Source organism: Mus caroli, unplaced genomic scaffold, assembly GCF_978045245.1.
Source record: "Mus caroli unplaced genomic scaffold, Mus_caroli_1 scaffold_1, whole genome shotgun sequence".
Classification (NCBI taxonomy): domain Eukaryota; kingdom Metazoa; phylum Chordata; class Mammalia; order Rodentia; family Muridae; genus Mus; species Mus caroli.
Genome location: NW_028227256.1, coordinates 59,336,272 through 59,360,945, shown reverse-complemented (window position 1 = coordinate 59,360,945; position 24,674 = coordinate 59,336,272). Strand labels below are relative to the sequence as shown.

At 40.1% G+C, this 24,674-nt stretch overlaps 1 protein-coding gene across 2 annotated transcripts in view; it reads right to left on the bottom strand.

The window, feature by feature from the left end:
• Window positions 1-24,674, bottom strand: part of Pard3b (par-3 family cell polarity regulator beta) — a 1,032,172-nt gene that overhangs the window by 175,223 nt on the left and 832,275 nt on the right. For both annotated transcript variants that reach the window (XM_021162850.3, XM_085837816.1), the window contains one exon: window positions 17,130-17,240. In XM_021162850.3, coding sequence (XP_021018509.1) covers window positions 17,130-17,240 — 111 coding nt within the window. The remainder of the gene's footprint in view (window positions 1-17,129; window positions 17,241-24,674) is intronic.

Below are 24,674 nucleotides of genomic sequence, written 5' to 3'. Positions count from 1 at the left end.
ATCCCAGAAGAGGCTCTTGGTTCATTAAAATAATCAGCATATTCTGATATGCATTCGTCCCTGAAATAATAACAATTCACTTTCAATAAATTAATTATGGTTTTAATGAGCAAAATTTACATTTATATTTCTGCTTTAAGATCTTCATGGGAGGCATCATCCTCACCCATGCAGTGCCGCTGAAGCCCAGCTTTCTGCAGAGGAGACCACAGCTGCCGAAACATATGCAAACCCCGCTGCTTCAGAAATGGAGAGACAGGATGGGGTAAGAGGAGGGGGGTCAGACAGTACGGAAACCAAGTTCCCTTCTAATTTTGTGTCCATGAGCAAATCATGTAGCCTCTCTTATTTGTAAGTGGAAACTATAATAGCATCAAACTCAGAGGGGGAAGACTAAATCAACTTAAACATGACAAAAACTATTTTAAGTGTGTACCAGTTGTCACCAGTGACAGCAGCAACCAGGCAGGTCTGATGCAGGTAAAGGGAGGTAGCAGTAAGAGAGACAGGCCGGCTTCACATGCCCACACAACAAGTCCCTCGTGAAAGTGTACACACAGCTTCTTTCATCTCCTTCACAGTTTTACTCAGAACCTTAGGCAGAGCACAGATACTTTTAATAAATGCTACACAGCCTGAGTTGGCCAGAATGCTCAGGGGACCAGGTGTGGGGTGGTTAATTGAATTTTCTGCTTGATAGAGAGTAAAGCAGTAAATGCTTTTGGTTTGAATCTCTTGGCTGCAGATCTTTCTAAAATATATTAATCCTTTAACTTGCCTTAATGGAACTCACTGAATAGATTTTTTTTTCCACAGTGAGGAGCAGACCTTTCTTGAAGGCCACGTTGTGCATCTTCAGCTCTCACCACCACTACATGGGATGCTGGGAAGTGACAATGGAACTGGAGATCAGCTGAGGACTCTGTCCTCTTGATCATTTCCTGAGAGTCCACCATGTGCTTTGTACTGAAGGAACAGATCTTATTCTTTCTTGATTCTTCTTCTCGCTCTCTCTTCCCCTTCATGATTGAAACAATGATAAATTAATGATATTCTTTGACTTACTATAAGTTTATATCCTGATCAACCTAGCATGTATCAAAACTGGAGTAAGTTGAATGTCTGGTCGTGAATATTCCAAACCTACCAAACATCACAACTTTGCAACACAGAGCACTGCAGAGTACTGGCTGCTGATGCTGGGGAAGAATGGCCCACTGGGAGCTGTGGCTGGATGTCTATTGCCTTCGCAATGCTGTAACACTGAAAAGGCATAAGTCAAACCATCATCATATGCAATCTGGCTGAGTCCTGATTAATGAAGTCTGGGTGTAACTGTTAATTAGAAAAAGTTAAGAAAGCACATGTGAAGGGTATACCCTGTGAGAGCACACTCTCTGGTAGACTAGTTAGGATCCTTAAACTCATGACAATGTGCTGACCCTGGTCACCCTGATTGGCTTCTTCATTTAATTATAATTAATTATTATTAGAGCTTATTTTGTCTGCTATGTCTTTGATTATGTTCTAGCAGCACCATACATATGTAACACATGGTATAATATATAATTAGATGACATATAACCAACCTTTCTACCTATATCTACATCTATATTCAGATCTATTCTGAATAGAGCTTTGCAAAGTACTAAAATTGTAGTTTACAGGTAAATTACATTCTCGACATGATTTACAGAAAAAATCCTCAGAAATATATTTTCTAACCCACGCTCACTTGCTTGACTCAGATATCTATTATTATTATTTTTTCCAGGAAGCTTTGCTCTAAGCCTCTCAACTGCATCCTGCCAACTTTAGAGAAACCATACAGAAACACTCTGATGGCTTAGAAAATCCCTTAGATTTCAAATAAAAATTTCGCTGAGTCTTAAATTGCTCTCTAGTTAGCACAAATATCATGTATTATTGATGGGATTAAGATCTTAAAATTTTAAAAAATCTCTTTTAATTTGCTGCACAGTTAAGTTGTACTTTATAATTGAATTTAATGACTTTGTTGCAAGTGCCTAGAAATATTGGATGATAAAGAAGGTTTGTTCTATTGTCCCAGCTATGACGCTATTTTTATTTTATTTTTATTTTTTGTGGCTGCCTTCTCTGTGCTCATATAACAATTTCATTCCCTATTACAGAGTGCATTGCAGTTTAGCTTTACCATTATGAAATTCTTTGTGATCTACCCGTTCTCTTACCTATGAATGTGAGGAAAAAGCTTACACTTTATTTAGCTGCTCAATTAATGGTTGCCTCAAGAATATATTCCATCACTGTGTTTGAAGTCACAGCAGCAGGTCCTGGTACATCTCATTACATTGCATTCACAAGAGAGAAGCAGAAGGCAATGGATGAATACATGTATGCTCAGCTGGCTCTCTCTACTCTTACATAGTCTAGCATCTCCTATGTAGAGAATGGTGCTACTCATAGTGGGCAAGTCTTATCATCTCACTTAACAGAATCAGGATATCCATCACTCCTAGCCATGCTCAGAGGCCCATCTCCAAGGTTTTTCTAGATTTGTCAGGTTGACAATTAACAGTATCATAATGAATTATTGAAGAGTTTAGGCCATAGAAATTGCAAGTGCAACTAACATATGTATATGTTAGTTCTCCAAATGACCAAAATACTGAATTTTTAAGAATAATTTTATTTATTTATTTATTTCATTCTTTCTTTCCTTCCTCCCTCCGTTTTTCTCTTCCTTCCTTTCTTTCTTCAACTTCCCCTTCTCTGTCTCTTCCTCCTTCCCTCCCTCTCTTGTTTCCCATCCTCCCTCTTTCCTTCTCACCATTGGATGCTGAAAATGGGGCCTTGTTCCATCACTGAGCTACACTCCCAACTTCAAAGCTTTCTTACATGCTTTTAGGAGTAAACTGAGAATGATACACCAGAAATGACAAAATAAAGATAATCTTTCCTATGAGAAATGAAAAAACAAACAACAAACAAACAAAAATAAATGAGAAAAGGAAGGAGGATTTAGGAGACCAAGAGAATACCTGATGGTATCAAAGGTGAATTGTTGATTAGAAAGACATGACTTGCTAGATTAGGATAAACACAGATCCACTGGTGACTTAGTATGAAGCCTCAGGAGCTAATAAGCTTGCAGAACCAGCCCTGCATGAATGGCACTGGGAACTGCTCTGCACACAGCAGATTTAGAAACACTCTTGCACTACAGCAAAAGGCGAGAGAAGCTGGGATGATCCTCCAAGCAAGGTTTCAGGATCCAGGCAGGGAACCAGGCAGGGAACTGTGCTAGGGAAAGTGCAAAGAGATGCATGCCATAAACCACAGACCACTTCCTCCACCTCCCATCTGAGGACAATCACTCGCATGACCTTTTTCTCTTCTCAGGCAGACCCCGAGAATAAGTAAGATCTTAAACAAATAAATAATCAAACCAATAAATAAATGCATGTATGTATGTATGCAGCAGAAAATAATTTAGAAAATGAAATTCACCTAGGGTTGGAGATGTGGTTTTGGGTTACTTAAACTCTTCCATAAGCACCAAAACAAACAGAATAAACAAAACTTGATTCCTAAGCATCCTTTACAATAATTGCACCTCAGCGGGTACTTAACCGATCTTGACATTCACCCATGGTCCGGATATTACCTTTCTTAGTGTACTGTCTTAGGTATCTGAGCCAGTCTGCTGTACTGACTTCAGAATATCACCAAATTTACTTCCACACCAGCTGCCCATCTGCCACATTCATGGCCTCAGCATGAAAAAATATTCTTACAGAAACGAAGACTTTCAGAGTCAAGAGCTCTTCAGACTAAAGTGATGTCCTCAGAATAGCATACTAAACTAAAATATAATAACTTCTTAGGATATGCTTGAAACAGTTTTTCACATTCCTTCATTAGGAATTCCTGCTTAGTAGGCAATGTAAAATGAAGGTTTAAATATAATCATAGTCATGACTATGATGTTATATGTTATCAAATGCTCTGGTAAGGCATAAAATTCATCAAGCATGTTTCCCTTACAATCCCTGCCTGATTCCTATGTGCTAGAACATATTACACAATTCCTTGAGATCTTAAATTTCTGATTATTCCATAGTATATTTGTTTTTCATTTCACTTTAAAAAACATTTTCTTAACTCAGAGAATCTCAAACTTGTTTGAATAAGAACAGCATGCATTCAAATATCTGAAATTACCAACTAGGGTCACATGATCACCTTAAGATTATATGCATTTCTTCTTATTTCATTACATTGTATGAACTGATCATGAGTGGCATTGGCCTTTTTTGTTTTCAAAACAAAGTCTTGTTCTATGGCCCAGGCTGGTGACAAGCCTCTGATCTTCCTGCTTCTGCCTGCCAAGAGCTGTGATGGCAGACAAGAAGAGTCTACAGAACCCATCTATTTTTACTCTGTGTTATGTGCACATTTTAGGCAAGGTGTGGTTTAGTATAAACTCTTGTTTTGTTGGCTCTGATGTGTTTGCTGGAAAGATGATGAGTTATGTTTTCTCAACATTTAACTACTCACTTCTGTGTGATTTATTTTGTAAAATGATCTTGTTTTTACATTATACATTTCTTTGTCAGGTTATGCTTGTCCATCCTTTGAAACTCCTAGGACAAATTTATACTTTTTGGCAATACAACAGATTGTTAGGACTGGAAAATTATTATATCAATCTTTTAGTTTGCTGTATTTAAAAAAAATGCACAGGTATACAATTAGTTTGTATTTAATACTAACAAAAGTAGTAAACCATAATAATGACACATTTCATTAAAGGTATGTTCCTTTTATTTAAAAGGCAGAATATTTAATCATTTGACTATTGCAGATTCTTCTCAATATTCATTTATTATAATATAAAACTCTGAAATTTGAATGTCTACCTCATAAATTATCCATCTTGACTTTATTGCACCCAGTACAGTCAGATAAAAAACATGAATTACATCATACATTATCATGATGCAGTGGATTTTTTTCTTAAACAAAATCAGCCCATTAAAATAACTTTAATGGTTGTTCAGCTGAAAACATACACTTGCTTGAAAAGAGGCATGATTTGTTCTAAAAATGTCATATATTTATGTGTGTGTTCCTGAAAATATATAATTACATGTGTATGTGAGAGAGAGAGAGACAGAAAGGGAGGGAGGGAGAGAGACAGAGACAGAGAGAAAGAGAGAAACAGAGAGAGAGACAGAGAGACAGAGACAGAGAAACAGAGATAGAGACAGAGAGAAAGACACAGAGAGAAACAGAGATAGAGTCAGAGACAGAGAGAGAGAGAGAGAGAGAGAGAGAGAGAGAGAGAGAGAGAGAGAGAGAGAGAGAGAGAGAGTTTCCACATTTGGAAGTTTCTCTGGCTATCCCAGCTTCAATTAAAGATTGCAAAACACCTTAGGTGTCGAGCAAATATCAATTATGTCAGTGGCCTTGGTGTCAGTCTGTATTGGAAATTTGCCATCTCTTACATCTTCCCTGATAGTATTTTTAATTAGCTGTTGATTCTGTCAATAATGGAATTCATTATTATTTTAAATAGGATTTGTCTAAGCTAGTTCTCATCAACTCGTCTATTTGCTTTTTAAAACTGGTGCTAGTTGGTGCAAGTTCTAAGCAGAACACCATGCTTTCAAAAATAGGCAAGATATTTTAGCAATTTATTTTACTACATGGTTACTATGTCCCCACTGATTATTAGTATTTCATGTACTTTTAAAATTACATGAGTAACATTAAAATTCTGATATTGTTTTCAACGTTTAAGGCAGCTAGGGCTTGCAATTTGCAGGAAAGGATAGAACAAAGAATAATTTAGATGATAATATTGTCTACCATGTTTGTTCTTGGAGCTCTGTAGTATTGCCTCCCTGAGAGAGCAGCTCTATGGAATGTGGTTACTATACTGCTGTCCCAGTTATTCGTGCTTGCTCACTGGTGCCATGAATCCAGACTGTTTCAGCTCAAAATATACCATGATGGGATCCTTCTTTGACAGAGATTAAGCCAAGGACAGGGTTTCTCTTTCTCTTCCATACCATCAAACTCAAAAGCAGTATTTCACTTCAAAATATTGAAATGAATATTCCTGAAAGAAATATCAACTGGGTGCATCTAGTGAACGAGGATGGGGTTGAGAGTCCACTTTAAACAAACAAAACCAACCAAACTAAACAAGTGAAACAATAGAACAGACAAAGCCACAAACATGGCTCTCTGATCCTATGGCTTTTTGCTAGTTTATAAAGTAGATGCACTTCATTCATTTTTCTGGTCTTGTCTTTGAGGATCTGGTTTAGACAATCCTAATGGACTGGCCACTATGCTTCACTGATTTAATGACCCACTACCAACTACAAAGGAACTTGCATTTCTTGACATTTCATAGCCTCTGCAAAGTCTTACTTCCCTAAACTAGATGGCTTTATCTAACATTTGTTCAGCCTATTCTATATCCGAGCTCCTTATACTCAATTAATCACTTGAAAAAATTAAACTTAGGGTAACAGGATGGTTTCATATCTTCATCCATCCATCCATCCACCCATCCATCTGTTAACAACTATTTATTGTCCATTCTGTGAAATATAGCATATTGAATAGTGACAGAATTAAAAGAATGACTAAGATATGGTCCTAACCCCAGGGAAATTGAAATCTAGTGATAGATAAGGTATACTTGAAATTACAAACATGCATAGAAAAAGGCAATATTGATAATAACAATGTGTGCCAGCTGAGTGCAAATCTGAAGCACAGTTCTAGGTGCTTTATCATAGAAATTGTATAGGAACTCTGAAGATCAATCGTGCAATGATGATTAGATGCCACCCTAAATGAAGCTCCCAGAATGGATGCTCAATGAGCTATGAGCTTGCCTCGAATGACAATGAGCACCAGTATCCGATAGTTTGGGTTCTAAGCCTGCCTCTTTCCTACACCAACTGCAAGCTTATACATATTTTTTCTGAAACTTTTTCATCCTTTGTTTGTTTCTTCAGGAAGAAGGATGGGAGGGGAGAGAGAGAGAGAGAGAGAGAGAGAGAGAGAGAGAGAGAGAGAGAGAGAGAGAGAGAGAGAGAGAGGAGAAGAAAGGAAAGAAGGAGGGAGGGAGGACTTAGCTTTCTTGGGGTTATAAATATCAAGAAGCATAAACTTACATGGTTCAGAAATAGAAATTTTGATTATAAAATCAGGATGCTGTATAGACACACTAAGCTAATGCGGTTGGACTGTTTCATTAGGCAGCAAACGTTTCAGAGGAAGGAGTAGCTTTGGTCACTCATAACAACAGGTGGAGCATCTCTAACATAAAATCCAAAGAGTTCTTAAATCCAAACTGTTTTTGTAGACTCACATGATGTTCATAACTTTTACATTTTGGAACATTTCATATTTGCAGACTAGGAATGCTTAACAAGTAATGTCTGTATGAATAGTCCAAAACCCAGAGAACTCCAGCATCTGTAACACATCTGGATCCAAACATTTCAGCTAAGGGACACTCAACTGTTACTGTGAACCTAGACACCTTAATCCATATCTCTGCCTTAAGAAATTGTGATTTGGGGTTCAGTGGGTGAGAACACTGGATACTCTTCCAGAGGGCCAGGGTTTAATTCCCAGCACCTTTGTGACATCTCAAGGCTGCCTGTAACTCAAGTTACAGAGGACCTGGTGCCTTCGGGGCATGTATGCACATGGTTCACTGGCATCCACTCAGGCAAACACTCATATACATTGGGGAAAATACTTTTAAAAAGCCATGACTTGACAAATAATTATGTAGTTGTTAAGGTCCTCCAGGAACATGCATATGTGGAGCATGCATATATAAAATGTTTTTCTAAACAATCCACTGTTATTACTGTTGCTGTTCCTTAAAAGTGACCTGTCAGTGAAGCAACCCTTTAGACCATAGCACGAAGGACTCCATCTTCCTCAGTCTTCAGATACCAGAGGCACAAAGCAGAGAGCAAAAGAAATGTTTGAGTCTGGAAGAGGGTCAGCTTATTTTTTTTTTTAACAAAATATTCTGAAGCCACATTAAATGCATGGTAAAATTGTAGAGGGCAAAGCCAGATGGATGAGAGAGAATGCAAGTGGGGTGCACTATCATGTGGGTTCCATTTCCACCAAAGACTAGTTCCAAAATGTTAGCAGACCAGTGTTAACTAGTGCCTCGTAATGCAACACATATAAGAGAAATGCAAATGTGAGGGTTGTACGGGTTTAATGGCTGTGGTTACAAGTGTTTCCCACAGCTACACACCCTGTGAACTTGGAGGAGTTGGCAGTAACTCCCACCATTTGTGTCCCTTCCCCGTGCATTTGTTTCCTCGCTGCCAAGCTCTGGCTGCCGACCACACTCCCTCGCTACTGTGCTGCCGCCCCTATGCCAAGCTCACTACCACCGGTGATCAATAAGAAATGAGGTGATGCTTCTTGAATGGAAGTATCTGGCATCACTCCCAGCTGGGCCAAGTCTGCACTCAAGTTGGCCTTCTTCATTGTAACAGGATCCAATTCAGTAACTTTCACAGATGGTGAGGCTCAGAGCATTCCAGGCTCCAAAGGCTACTGAGTAGGTAAGTGGGAGCTTTAATTCCCAAAGCAGGTCGGGAAATAACACCGAGCGCCTAGAGTGAACCAGGTGCTTGCTTCATAAACACTACTTTTCATTTTCCTGACAATCAGAGAGACAGATTTCTCACTTACCAGATGAGAATCTTAAAGCCTGTGGCAGTTTGGTAGCATGGCAGTGTGTGTATACTGTGTTAGGTCTATCACCAATGCCCCACCCACTCTTGAGCCTCTTTCCATTTGGCCAAATGTGTCCTCTAGGCCATACGTAGGTTGATTTGGTGAGAAATGTGGCTATAATAAAAAAAATCACTTGGGAAATGCTTTCAAAACATATGGTCTCAGGTTCAACTGCAGAGGTCTTAAGTATCTGGAGTATATTTCTGCCTATATTGGTATATGTATATTATATATTTATCTAACAGGGTTTTAAATATTTAGAGTATATTTCTCCTATATTAAACATCTATATATTATCTATGTATTTCCCATATGGCTTCTCGACCTTGGTACAACTGACATCCTGGGCTGAATAATTACTTTTGTAGAAGAGGGTTGCCCCCTGCCCCTATGTTGTAGGATGTTGAGAAGTGTCCTTGCTTTCTGCTTCATAAATTCCAACAGCACCTGTCTAAACCCTGACAACTTGAAGGTAAAAGCATCCCAAGTGGAGGGCACCCAGAGATTTTCAGTTTCTTAAGAAATATGGAAAAACTATATCCACATTTTCTTAGTATAATTTCAGGCCTTGGTCATAGTTTCTAGATAAAGGATGTGCTGGAGAGATTTGAGGAGGCAGGTTCTGGGAGACAATAAGCTGAATAGTTAAACAACTAGGAAAGCTTGCCAATAATGCAGACAATACCTGACCTTGCTTTCCAGAGTGGATGTGCTGTCATGGAGGCTTTCCAAAGCAGGATACAATATAAAATGTGTCCAAATAAGAAAAGATGACGAGACAGCATTCTAGAATGTTCTTTGATCTCTAAAAATTTTGATACATCTGCATATTTAGAGTACTTTTAGTAAGTTTACTACCACAGTTCCAAATAGGTCTACAGTAAATGTTCTGGAATCATTAGCCTTTTACTTATTTCTGAATTTTGGGGAAAAAAAATCTTCTAAAGATCTTAGCAATTAAAAAGCATTTTCCCCAAGAAAAATACTTGTTAATGCCATTTCATATTATGGTAAGAAATTGGGGGGGGGGGCAATATGAATTCATTCCTAAAAGTTGTTTATTCTCTACCATAAAAATATAACATTGGATGCTTAGATGTAAATTCTAGTCTTCAAATGGCTTTCTAACAGTTATACTCCCCAAAGTTTTCACAGAAAATGTTCTATTGCTAGATACAATCTATACTAAAACATAACTCTCTATTGACATAACATTTAGTGAGTTACTAGTTTTCTCATAATAGCAAATATATTTTATTTTATGTGTATATTAAAACCAGTGTTCTGTATCAACTGAACCTTTTCCCATTTTAAAAATTAGATCATGTATTCTAAACATTTCTGAGAATCGCTCTGAATAGTTTAGAGCCTTCCTTAGAATAGATTCCAACATTGCTACGATTGCATATACTAATGTGCTATGCTACTTCAGGGTATATTCATACAGAAGTATTCTTTTAAAACAAGGCTCAAGAGGTATGCTTTATAGATGCTTCCCTAAATGACTGTTGGAAAGCGTGCCAGTCCAGTGATTCATTCTATGTATTAATCCAGCTCAGCTGACAAGTGGTTGCTAATACAGCACTTCTAACATTGATTCAAACTCCATAAAAGGATTTTGGCTCATAAAAAATGCTGGCGTGGCAAGTAGATGTAGGTGTGCCCATCACTTGTCTATAAGAATACTGTAATGTGCCAAGTTTTGTTGGTGACCATCAGCATTTCTAAGAAGATATGTGTTGCAGTGATCAGATGAAAGTACATGTATTAACTCAACCACAGCACCGCTGGTCTTACACTTTGCCCCTGTAAATGGGCGGTAATCCTGAGAGACTGCCATTGAATAAAGGGTGATAGTGAGTTGTGCCCACATCTTCATCATGTGTGTGTTGCCTCAGTTTTCACTCTCTACCTCTACCATAGATAGTCCAACTGTAATCAATGCCATACAACACAGCCTCTTCCCAGTCACTGCAGATGCTTAGTTCTATGAAAACCAGCAGCCTGATCACTTCCTCCTGTCAGCGTAAAAGGAGAACTCGACTTTGTCCTGAGAAATGCTATCTGGTATGCTTTTCATAACTTCCACAGAGTGGGATGATCTAATAAAAATCCACAAGTAATTAACCAAGTCTTTTCTAGCCAACCAAAGTCCCATTCAAATGCATTTTAAAAAAAAAAAATCAGAATTCTAAAGGAGTCATAAATTGGGGTATTTTGAAAAACTGGGATCTAATCCAGTCTATGATCTGATCAGGGTTCAGTGGTAATAATAAATTGGGACTATTAAAACTGGGAATCATTCCAACATTTTATTTTGCCCAAACCACGGGACCCAGCAAATTCTACTGCAAAAGACAGGGGTATTCATTGACAAGTCAAACCATGCTGAATTAATCATTTGTATGTAACCATGCCAAAACATGGGTGTTTTCAACAGTTTAAATTGTGCCAAAGATTAAGTTCAGTAAATAATTAATTATCAAGAGTCACTTGGCAAATTAAAGAAATCAACCTTCTGGTTTCTTTAATAAAACATCTACTCTTTTTTAGAGTAAAATAGTGGCAAAACCCTGTCAATTCATTTGTTGCTCTATGTGGGATTCAGAGTTCAGTCCGTATGTGAGTTACAGCTAAAATATTAATTTATGATGTACTACCTTCTCAGTTTATAATGTGCATCTATCTTCTTTTTACAAAAAAAAAATCATGAACAAATGTTGGAAAAACTGTACACTTATTCTGGTTCTCATTTCAATTTCCAGTAACATAAAAGTCCTCCATAATTAAATCAAATACGAAGAGGTTGGGAATAGATTTTCACCCACTTGAATTCTCAAACTATAAAATGGTTTCTGAATGTTTTTCTATCTCTAAGATGCATTTCGTTTATGTGGGAGAATTTGCAGCTGCATAATTAAATCTTGGTTTGCCAAATATCAAAAACACATGTATTGATTCAAACTAAGGGAAGACAAGCAGCCAGCCGATAAGGTGAGGGAGAAGCCTCTGCAGTTCTTGGAAGGCATTCTGAAAGGAATGAAAACCAAGAATCTTGAATCCAGACACCGAGACCGATTAATTTTCCTCAATCTTAGCTTCACCCTCACTGGCATTCTGTCTAGGTCTGTGGCTGAGAACAAGCCCCATATGTTTCCAGGCTTCTCGGTGCTGAAGCTGGACACACTGTGGTCCCAGTGTCTTCAGTTATCCACTCAGGTTTTAATACGATCCAAACATGGGATGTTTCATTAATGTGACAAATGGTCTCCCTGCAAAGCAAACCTTGACATGGTATCCGTGGGATGGGAGGTCTTGGAATAACTAAATTTCATGTTATTAATTTTGTTGTTGTTGTTGTTCTAGTTTCAGTAAGAGGTTGCACTTAGTGAATTTTCATTTCTGGGTCAATAATATGGGACTTTAATGGAAATCAGTCTTTGGTGTCAATGGAGATATGTTAGTCAATATAACAATCCTAAGTAAAAAAGGAATGGCATGTCTAGGGGTGTATTTTTCTCTAACCTTTCTTTACCTGTCTTGAGAAGGTACTAAGAAGACAAGTATTTAAATACATTACAGGCCTAAGAGTTTTTTTTTTTTTTAAATCATACTTTAGAAAAGATTACAAGCTTAGTTCTTAGAATTAAACAACTAAAATTAATGACATGTTAAAACAATCTTGCTGTCAGCTCATGATACTAATTTACATAATCTGAATGTGTGGGAAATGCTAATTTAATTTAGCCAGGACAAATAATCTTTGCATATTATATTGAGTTCATCATCTAGCAGTGAATAAAGACCTTTGAAACTAATGTTTTATTATGGCCCATGTCACTGAAGCATGAACAAAAATGATGAGTTTATTTAATGCAGGGTTTCATTGCCATGGACCGTTTGACTTGGGTCAAAAGGGGACACATCATAAACTCAGGAAATCGAATAGGGGATGAGAAAATCCCACTACACAGTCTTGAGTGAGAAACTTGGCCTTGCATACTCCAAGAAGAGTGTTATATACACTACATGAGTCAGTACTTTGGCAAGTCCAGGAGAGCTTGCTCTAGAAGTTCAGTGTGAATTCTTCTGTACTTGGATATTTCTTAGAGTCTAACATCTGGAAGATACCCTAGAGATCATATAAAGAAAATGTAGCATTAATGATGCTTGCAATTATTTTAGTTAGTATATGTCTTGGTGTATTTCATTTGCAAGAACTGATATTTTATTTATTTAAATATGTGTGCATATAATTAAGACATGGAAGGAATACATCAGTGATTGAGGTTAATAAAATTCTAATATTTACTTGATGAACTAATCTTTTCTAAATCTAGTCATTGGCTTCTTATTACACATGTGAAGTGTCAACAAACTCACTGTTTTATAGTGCATTCTAATGTTTAGGGTGCTTCATTTTATTAAGCTGAAGAATGCCTCTCTTAAGATAATGCTCTATTCGTATCTTGAAGTAGATAAATAACAGGTTGACAAATAGATGAAGTAGAATAGGATGCAAATGGTGTTATAAATATATCCTCTCGTATCTGAAGCTAGCTCAAGTCCAAGCTCTGCCTCTCCAGGTCCTCCAGTGCTTTTCAGAAACGCAGACTGCAGTGTAGAGGGTCCCATTCTCTACGTGAGGAAAGGTTTTGGGCTATACCAGGTGTGATGTGAGCTGTATAAAATAGGAATTATTGTTTCTTCATTTTGTACATGAACTTCCAGTAATGCAGCCTAGAATGGATTAAGTTTTGGCAGGCACATCCCCATGTTGACTCATGCTACACTTACCCTCAACTAAAACCATCAGGCAAGAATTTCATATATTCGGTATTAAGTCAAACCTTCCACATCCTGTGTTTGTACAGCTCATTCCTGGGCCCGAATGTAAGACTTTACATTTATTCCTATTAACTTCTTTATGTTTGATTCCCCTCATTGTTCCAGATGCCTCTGCCAGCACAGACACTTGTCAGCCTCTTCAATACTTGGCACTCATGGCTAATCAGCAGGCCACCATCACTAATGTTAGTACTCAGCAGGACAGCATTAAAATAAATGTTCAAGGAAAACCATTCTTGCATGCTTATATAGATGTAATGCTCACTGGTAATGTTTAGGCACAATTTCTCACAAACCAATAATCCTTCTAGGGTTACATCATCTGGCAAACTGAGTGTTTCTCTGCATTATCCACAGGATACTATGAGATAATAGAACTAATTGCTGATATTTGGGAAGTTTCTCTTACACTTTGTGAATCCCTGTGATTAGAAAGGGTCTCAACCCTGCACTATTGACATTTGGATTGAATAGTTTATTCTTGCAGGGGAAGAAAGTCTTGTAGATTGTAGGATGTTTAGAGATTTCTACCCGGTAAAAGGCCTCAAAAGCTCTCTCTCTCCCATTCTTTTGCAGTAATGACAACTAGAAATGTCTCTGTACATACTAGACTTCCTCCTTCTCTCACTGACAGCATTGCAGACTCTGTGTTTCTATGAGCGATTCTACCTATTCGATGGTTTTTTAAAAACATTTTCATGGTATAGTTAGTTTTAGGTAAAGTTTCACATACAGCACTAATCAGTTCTTTAACAGGAATTACATTTTGTCTGATCTATAAAAATATATGAATAATAATAAAAATAATATGATGAATATGTGGAAGGGACTCATATCATCCTAAAGTTTAGAACAAAGGTTAGATTAATACCAGGACAAAGATAGAATGAAGGTATTGAAGCTTCCACATGATTTGTGTGATCTAAGAGGTAATCTCTAAGGACTGTGTGCCTAATGATACTAATCAAAGCACTATCTGGAACAGTAAAAAAATACTCAGGCAGGTAACAGTTCGAAGACGGAAGACAAATAATATATGTATGCTAATCCCACAAAGTAGTCAGCAGTGATCAAGATGACATGTGTTAAAAATACAAATGGCACAGGGAAGTATTGGAAGATCGTGATATGAGAAAAGAACCATGTTATCTTGGCAGCATGGATATCAAGTTTCCAAAGGATAGGTAGGTATAGAAAACAGATTACAAAACTATTAACAATGGCCATGGGATTGTTATAGAATTATTTATTTAATATTTCCCAAGATGTTTTTCATGAGTTTATGACCTTTCCCTGCCCCTGTGGTACACGGTGATAATTCTAGAGCAGTGGTTCTCAACCTGTGGGTCATGACCCTTTGGTCATGACTTGATGGACTCTTACACAGGGGTCCTCTATGACAGAATTAGTAAGTAAGCAATAAGATAGTTTGACTCATTTCAAGGAAACCAATTTTGATTATATCAAGCAAAAGGGACAATAATAACATTTATCAATATTTTTTATTTTTATGTTTCCTCCATGGCTGCTCTCCATAAAGAATGGCAAACTTGCTGAGATCCATGAGAGCTGTAAATTGGTTCCCTATGGATGATGGACAGCCAAAAATCCAGTACTCCAGGGTTGGGAACAACACCACACAGTCAGCCTCCACCTCCACCCTCCATGGTCCTCGATCTGTGAGTGTTGAAATGCCTGGCCATTAATTCTATAGCACCCAACCCTAAAATTCGCTCCTTCACCTTCTTCTTCAGTACCTGACTGAGACATGGCTGTCTGTAGGAAACCCATATTGGATCTGTTTTATGTGTTCATGTGTGCGGGGTGGCTTAAGTGCAGGCTCATAGTACAGCCCTTTCAATATTTTCACCAGACATATTTTAAGAATATTGGACCTGAAGCCTGTATAGTCAGCTGAGGCAAATTTACAGCTTTGCTTTTAAGAACAAAACTCCCGCAGGCACCTGCTTCCTAAAGGCAAAACCAGAAAGGAAATGAACTCTTGCTTAAAGGCAGCCCACCTTATTTTATGAGTTATCAATTTTCTAGCTGGCACACAGTCCACTCGCTACTGGGAGATTTTACCCCTGTCTCAAGCAAGCAATGAACTGCAAAAAATGTCCAGTCTGCATTCTTGAAAACAGCTCAGATTCCCAAAGATGAGGCATGGGGGCAGTCTCAATAAATGAAGTCAGGGGACCTGCAAAGGTCTATGATGCAGGCTCATAGTGCAGATGTCTGTGCCAGTGCATGCATTAAAGTCTGTGCCAGAATTACATTTACATCGCTGGATTTCTGCATCCTGGCCTATGATGGGGTGACCCTTTCTTGTCTTTAGGGGAGCTCTGTCAGGTGAATAGTCAACATCAATGTAACATTTGATTTCCTTTTAACTATTCTGGTGACCCTGGAAGCAGAGCTCATCAACTTCCCAGAAATGAGAAAGAACTAAATAGCATCTCTCTTCTTATTGTAAAGTCAGCCTTCTCAATCAAAATTGTGTGCAGGATGGGGTAAAAGGTTAACCAGAGATATTTTAGACTGCTGTGCTCTAGAAAACAATGAATAGATGTGTTTTTCTTAGTACATATGCTACAGTGAAAGATATAAGACTGGACACTAAAAACAAACAAACAAACAAACAAACAAAACCCAGGAGCATAAACTTAGTTAATAACAAGTGAAAAACTGGATACACTTGACTTCCCCTGAGAAATCACAAATACATAAAGTTAGATCCAGCCCTGTCTCATCTTAGTCTTTCTCTGAGCTTCAGTTTGTTCAGAAGGTAAAGAATTTTCAGGAGACACAGGAGTATTCAATTGCATGTTTTAAAATCGGACATTTTCCCATCTATGTGGGGGAAGTGCCAGAGTGAACATCAAAGATGTATGAAGGACCACTCTTGTCCAGATGGAACACGATGCTCCTCCAGCAGGAGTGTTGGGCCTCATGAACCGCCATTACTGGCTGTCTATGAAACTGGCCCTTCTGCAGATGGGCAGCATGTTTTCAGCTTGCTGATAGCCTAATAAAAGACAGTAGCTTTTGAAAAATGGAGGACAGGGAGGCATGCACTCAAATTACATGACCAAATGGAGTTAGCAGAATATAATTAGGAAAGGCATGTAGCAGGCTGTCAAAAATGAGGAACAGACTAGGGGAACTTGAGAGTTCTGAACATCAATATAAAAATGACCTTTGGATTAGCAGGGGGGAAAATCATTCTTTACACCATGGGAAACTATGCACCGAAGGAGTCAGAACCAGGAGAGACACAGAATGGGACTATAGGTTCTGACAAGAGGAAGATGCAGCTATGATTTCTTTTTAGAAATAAGATAAAGATTCCCTGGCAAGGTGGGTTGCTTTGTCAGGGAGGTCCCAGTTCTCTGGTATGCTTCTTAAACTAAAATCCCTCCAGTTAATTATTGGAAGTTGGTAACTGAAACACAGATTCCATGGTCCATAAAGGGAGGGCTCTGAGTTTTCCTTACCTCTCTCTTTCTTCTTTCATTCTTTCCAGCTCTTCTTCCTCCGGGTGCCCAGACTTCTGAGTACCTTTCTGCTCAGCCTTCCCGGCCTTATCATCTTTCTTCTTTCCGAATCTAGAAGGCAAAGACAAAGTTCACAACCCACTCTTTTTCTTTGGCAAATGTAAGATACGGATGACATGTGCTCAGCCTGCTATAATTCTTTATTTCTAAAGAACACAAGAACACTGGCATAAATCAGAAGTAAAATAAGATTACAAAAGCAGGAAAATAACACAGTTGCTGAATCTTTTTCTCTCCTTTCTTTCATCTTTTCATTTATATGCTCATTTTGTATCAGGTATAACATTATGCGATTAAAGTGAATAATTTTGACTATTAATTCAATGAAGAATTAAAAAACAGAATGATTATCATTCATTTGTAACTAAAAACTGAACAATTTTCTAATGAGACCCTTTAGAACTGCAGTCCGTTGCCACACTTTAAGGTAAAACACATGAGATAATGTAATTACAGGTAACAAAGGACCTTACTGAAGTCTCATTTTAATGTGTTCCTTTGACTCAAAAGCTCCAAGGGAAATGGGGCAGGGCGGCAAGTGTTTCGGAGCACTGACACAATTCCCACTGGTTCTGTCCAGGGCTGGGATCAGAACTTGTCTACACTGCCTGCTATTCTCTTTCTTCCAGGTCACATTTATCCAACAATACAGCCCCCAATTCCCAAACTGCTCTAGGTTAGTGTGCTTAGCACATCTGTTCCATCTGTAGCTAAATGTACATAGCAGCAACCATGGTACATTACCAGAGCGTCACATTTCCTCAGCATGTGTAGAAAAATGAAACCAGCACACTTGAAATGAAATAAGGCTGTGGCTGTGGCTGTGGCTGTGGCTGAACTATTACTGAACCCATCCTGACCTTAATGTGACAGGTGACATGAATGAAGTGATCAAAAATAGTCCCTTCACGATGCACATAGGTTCTTCATAAACCTTTAAGTATTTATTCCCCCTTTTATTAAAGAGTAGCAAATTTTAACCATTTATGTTAGCTCCCATATAATATCTGTCTGTCTGCTTGTCCATCTGTTTATTCATCTGTCCATGCATCCATCCATCCAACCATCCATCTATCCATCCATCTATCTACCTATTTACAACTTGGGGATTTTTACAAATTAATTGTGCTTGGGTTAGTTTTTGTCCCCTTCCCTCCTGATATACACACAAAGAGATCCTGACAGAAATTTCTTTATGTGAAGATGTGACTTAAAATTTGAAGGTGGGCTTATATTCTCTCCGACTAGAAGTGTAAATTTTTAAAAAGTCACAAAATGAGCTCTTGTTTAAGTCTTCTTTGGAATTCCTCTTGGACTGTGTTTCAGTCATGGAAGATGTTGTTAACAAAGAGTACTGGATAGGATATGTCTAACTCTCAAGAGAAGAAAGGGAAGCTACCTAAGAGGTAGCGCAGAGCAGAGAAGGAGGAGGCAGTTTTACAGAGACATGTCACAGAGAAAACAAGCTAGACCCAGGTGAACACAGAACAGACCAGAGAATGAAAACGAGTCAGAAGATTCCTATATGAGGCCAAGCAGAGCCATTCAGTAAGAAACTGAGAGAAGCTAGATTGAATCAGGCAGCTTGGAGAGGAGTTTGAGCCAGAACAGCTGAGTTGAATCAGTCAGCCAGAGATCAGAAAGAACTGGAAGGAGTGAATTATTGAGCAGTTAAGTCTCAGAGACTGACAACATTCTAGGCCTAGATAAGATTATATAAAGGCTAGAAGCTTCCAGGACTAGGGTTAGGTTAGCAGACAGAGCAGTAAGCTTCAGAGATAACAATCACTCAGGAGAATAAAAATTATTCTTTCACATTTACTTATTTTAAGTCCTTGAAACTAATTTGTGCTTTTCATGTATTCATAGGTGGCAATCCAACTAGGAGCCACACTCTTACAGAAAACTGTCTCTCCCCTGGAAGCCACCAACTGTCCATAGATTCAGGTCCTCAGGTAGGGGTACAGGCTTACAGGCCCCTGTCCCTTCACACTAGAATATTGACTGTCTTAATTTTGTTCAGGTCTTATGTCAGCAACCACAGATGTTGTCAGTGCATGAGCTCAGTGGTCCAGTTATTCTCAGAAGATGCTGTCTCACTCCAGTCCTGCCCAGCTTGTGGCTCTTACGATCATTCTGCCTCCTCTTCCACAATGTTCTCTGACCTTATGCAGATGGTGTGAGATAGATGTCCCATTTGTGGCTCAGCGCTCCGCTGACTTATTCTCTACATTTTCATCCCTCCTCTCTTTTTTTTTTCTATTCTGTTCCATTTCTCAATTCATTCCTGTTCTGCACTGAAGGTATGACCTGGTATCATTTTATAGAAGGAGCTAGGAAACAACCCAAAAAATGCAGACAAAAATATAAGAATGTCAACTTTCAAATGTAATTCAGATTTGCTGATATATTCAAGACCCCACTGTAACCTACAGATCAGGAGACATCTAAATAAGATTTCCATGAATAGATTCTGTAGCTTCCTAGACAGTATTCAGAAGAGGCTAAGGGATCATTTTTACTCTAAATGAATTCATAGGAGAAGTTAGTATCTTCGTACATCACGCAGATAAAGAATCCTTCTGTCAAGATGCTATTGAATATAATAACATTTGGACAGAAAAATTCAAAACTTTGGGGAGCTGGGGTAGAAAAGATGCCTTAGCAAGTCAATGAGAGCTGAATGTTGCCAAAACTATAAGCTTGCTCCCCTCCACCCACATCCTGTATTTTATTAAAAATTTGGAGGTTTCGCATTTTCTGAGATAAAAGCAGCCTTGTGTTTGAAGGGTAAAACTAACCTAGTCCCTGTTTACCTTCATGGTTCTCGACACACCCCAGGCATAGTTTTTCTTTGGTATCTAAACTATTTCACTCAACCGACAGTTCATAACAGCCTGCTTGGGTCCCACCACAACAAAGTATGTTTTACTGTTAGTTTTAACTTCTGCAAAGGATTTTCTTTTCTTTTTTTTATCAAGAACCGGCCATTAAACCAGCCAGTTTCCCACAACTATTATAAATATTTCATTTAAAGTCTATTCTCTTTACGTTTTTCTACCCAAGGCAAAAGGTAGACATAGCTGCAACAATCCTCTCACTAGAGTGAAGGTTTATAGATCATCTGATTCACGGGGGAACGGGTGCGTAGTTTGGGGGACAGAATTAGGAAATAATGGTCCTGAGAAGGGCATCACCTTGTCTAAATGAAGAAACCAAAACCCACAAAGCGAGTTGCATTTTACCTACGCTGATTTCTCGGCCCAGCTCTGCAGTCACGTGACTCTGCTTGCAGTGGCAGAGCGAGCAGCAGGCCTTGAGCCATGAGAAGGAAAGCATCAATTTGCTATTTCCTTTCCCCAGCATCCCCGTGGGAGGCCATTTCACAGTGTCTTATCCAGGACACAGAAAGGAGAGTTTGTGATGCTCATCTCCCCGTTAGCTATTTTGTGAGAACAGTCATGGGGCTCTGGACTGGCTGGGATCGCTGCTTTGCAGGCTGGAGGTTTGGAAAAGACCTTGCACTCCCAGCTTCTCTATCTGTTGCCTTAGAAATCTGCAAGTTGGCCATTGTGGGCCAGGTGCCTCAAGGAAACTGCTTATAGGTTAGCTTGGCTTTGTAGAAAAGACTCTTGGCTGAAAAATTCTGAGCACACATATGGTTTCGATCAATAAAATTTTATTTTCCGTGTACCCAGGTAGTCTGTTTAAAGAATCGCATGATGGATCATTTTGTAAAGTGGAAAAATCACCTTTCAACATATTCTTTGTGCAAATTTACATTTTCATGAATACGTTTGCTTCAAACAACTGACCCTGCTCATTTCTTTAGAGGTTACATGGAACAGCTTTGTGGGAAACTTCAGTCGCTCCCTCCCTTACTTTCTTTTCCTTTTTTCTTTTCTTTTCATTCCCCTTCTTTCTTCCTTTCTTCCTCTTTTTTCTTCCCTCTCCCTTTTCTACATTCTTTCCTTTCACTTATTCCTGTGAAATATTTATTATGCACCTACTATGTGTGTGATACTCTTATAAACATCTGATATAGGTTCATATCAGTCTGTGATACTAAACTACCCACTAACCACATGGAGATGGCCTCCTAAGACAGAGGCCTTTTCTAAAGCAGGTTTAGGTGGACAATCTCAAGCTGTGAAGGGTGGTAGAGAGATTATTAGGAGAGATAGATGCTGATAGAGACTTGATCAGCCTGAACATGCTCAGGTGCAGAATGCTATTTATCTGAGACTATACATTTAGGAGGTTTAGTAAGCAGAATAGAAGGAAAGTCTTGGATGTGGTGGAAGTAGCACACACAGAGAATGTGAGGCCGGTCCTTTCTGGTCAGTAAAAAGGGTGGCTGGAGCTGAGACTCACTCTCATGGGATGTGGGTAGAAGAACAAGGGCTGAAGGACTGAGAGGAGCCTGGAGTGGAGTACAGGAGCCAGAGGAGGGCATTCTTTAGTAACAAGGGGCACATGCACTGGTGAGAAAAACGATGGATTGGAAGAGGTGGTGTAGGAGATGATACAGAAGAGCTGCTACATCCTTTTGAACAGAAGTGACCATCTGTGAGGGGTATCTTCAAAAGTCCACCCTGGTTGATGAAGTAAGAAGCAGCAAGACAACAACAGAGCAGGCACATGAGTTAGGCTGCTTTGGGGTGGCTGCCTGCGGGGAGTCATGGTGGTGTGTTGCTTGGCTAGAGAAGTGGACGCTCGATAGGGACTTGGAACTGTCAAGGCAATAGAGAGGCAGTGAAAGTTCAAGTTTAAAGTGCATTTATTTCCTCTATATTTATTTTTATAATCTAGTGTATGCCTGCGCATATTGATGTGTAGGGTGCACATGCATAATGTGCATGCAAACGTCAGAGAACAGTGTGTGGGAGCTGCGTCTCTCTACCATATAGGATCTGGGGATTAAACTCAAGTCATCAGGCTTGATGGCAAGCACTTTACATGCTGAGCCCTATTGCTGGCCCTGAACATGAATTTGGTACACTGTCAAGAAGCCCCAGCAAACAGCCCCAGTACTAAGTCTGAGGAATGGCAGCATCTAAAGGTTTTATAGAGGACAGAGACAGATGAAGCAATTTTTAAAAAACAGATAAAGGAAGACTATTGGGAAAGTGTGTCTGTAAAAGTATCTGAGCTGACTGGAGGCAGAGAACACAGTCAACAGATGGGGATGCCATTTAGCAGTCCAGTGAGGTGTCAACTGACAGGTTCCCAGCCTGGGGAAGGGACGGTGGAAAGTTGCAATCATGAGTCAGGTGGGCAAGGCCTCCAGAGCAGGCTATGGCATTGAGAGCCTAGTCAGCAATCTTGGGAAACTGAGATGGCAGGGTGGGAGCTCATGTGCAGGAGGATGTAGGAAAAGGAGTTTTCAATTGGATTTATAGTGGGGAAAATTGGCTTGCCTGAAGGAAACAAACTAGAAAGAAAGAAACAGAGGAAGGGCAAGTTGGAGACAGAGGAGAAGAGAGAAGAGAATGGGCCTTTTCTGTATTGCTTTTCCTTTTGCTTTCTTTTTCACTATTTATATTTACAAAGCATGATACTTCACCTCCACTGCTTCTGAATACACATTAAGTACACTAAGTACAAGCATCTTGTTGGGCTACTGTTCCCACCCTCCCTCCTCCAACTTTCCACTATCCAAAGTGAAACTCTACATTCAGGAATGACAATGCCCCGTTCTCTCTTCCAGTTTGTGCTGACCATCTTACATTCTGTGGCTCTAAATATGACTCATGATTATTTTAGGTACTATATAGAAGCAGGATCATACTATCATTGTCCTTTGTGTGTCTCTTATTTCAGTTTGCACAAGTTCATCTGTGCTGTAGAATTCAAGAGACTCCCACTCCCTTTAAATGCCAAGTAGGGCTGGTGAGATTCCTCAGCTGGTAAAGGTTCTTGCCATGAAGCTTGGTGACCTGAGTTCAAGCCCTGGGACGCATATGACAGAAGAGTTCTCACTTCCATAATTTGTCCTCTGACTTACACATATGTCACACATTTACCCACATCTACAAGCATACACACATGCATGTACAAGTGGATAAATGTAATAGAAATACTTAAAAATAAATAAACAAAGGTCAAATAATATTCACATATCATATTTGATTCCGCTGCTCAACCATCAATGTCATAAGGGCTTGACCCCACATTGTTTGTTGTGCCTGATGCTGTTGTTCGCATCAGTGCATGAGAACTAGCATTCTTGGTAAGGGGAGACAGCAGAAATATAAAGGAATCCTAGAAAGATGAGGCGTAGGTTGAGGGAGGAGCCTCAGAAAGCAGCAGTTGGAGAAGAAATTGATCTGCTTACAGAGTTAAGAATGAGTAGGCAGGCAGCCGGAGGACAGTGACCTGCCCTGCAGAGAGCGCCATCTTGGCTCCAGGACTCCGCCGAACTTAGTCTGTACAGGTTAGAGTGAGGACCACAGAGGCAGACAGCTTCTGGGACAGGCGGGAGCCACAGAGCCGCTGAGGCAGCACCCTTTTGGGGCCGCAGACATCCGGCACCCTCCCAGCTGGAGGACAGTGACCTGCCCTGCAGGGAGCACCATCTTGGCTCCGGGACTCCGCCGAGCTTAGTCTGTACAGGTCAGAGTGGGGACCACGGGGGCAGACGGCTTCTGGGACAGGCGGGAGCCACAGAGCTGCTGAGGCAGCACCCTTTTGGGGCCACAGACATCCGGCACCCTCCCAGCCGGAGGACAGTGACCTGCCCTGCAGGGAGCACCATCTTGGCTCCGGGACTCCGCCGAACTTAGTCTGTACAGGTTAGAGTGAGGACCACAGAGGCAGACAGCTTCTGGGACAGGCGGGAGCCACAGAGCCGCTGAGGCAGCACCCTTTTGGGGCTGCAGACTTCCGGCACCCTCCCAGCCGGAGGACAGTGACCTGCCCTGCAGGGAGCACCATCTTGGCTCCGGGACTCCGCCGAACTTAGTCTGTACAGGTTAGAGTGAGGACCACAGAGGCAGACAGCTTCTGGGACAGGCGGGAGCCACAGAGCCGCTGAGGCAGCACCCTTTTGGGGCCGCAGACATCCGGCACCCTCCCAGCTGGAGGACAGTGACCTGCCCTGCAGAGAGCTCCATCCGCCGAACTTAGTCTGTACAGGTTAGAGTGAGGACCACATAGGCAGACAGCTTCTGGGACAGGCGGGAGCCACAGAGCCGCTGAGGCAGCACCCTTTTGGGGCCACAGACATCCGGCACCCTCCTAGCTGGAAGACAGTGGTCTGCCCTGCACAGGAGCCCTCTGCCTCAGGAGCAGGGAGCACATCTTGGATCCAGGACTCCACTGAACTTAGGAACTTAGTCTGCACAGCTGAGAGTGTGCACCACAGAAGCCTACAGCTTCTGTGACCTGCCAAAGCAACACAGCATCTGGGAAAGGTCCTGTTTTCCGCCTTCTTCTATGGCCAGGAGGAGGTCCAAACCCCAGATATCTGTACACCTTCCCTTT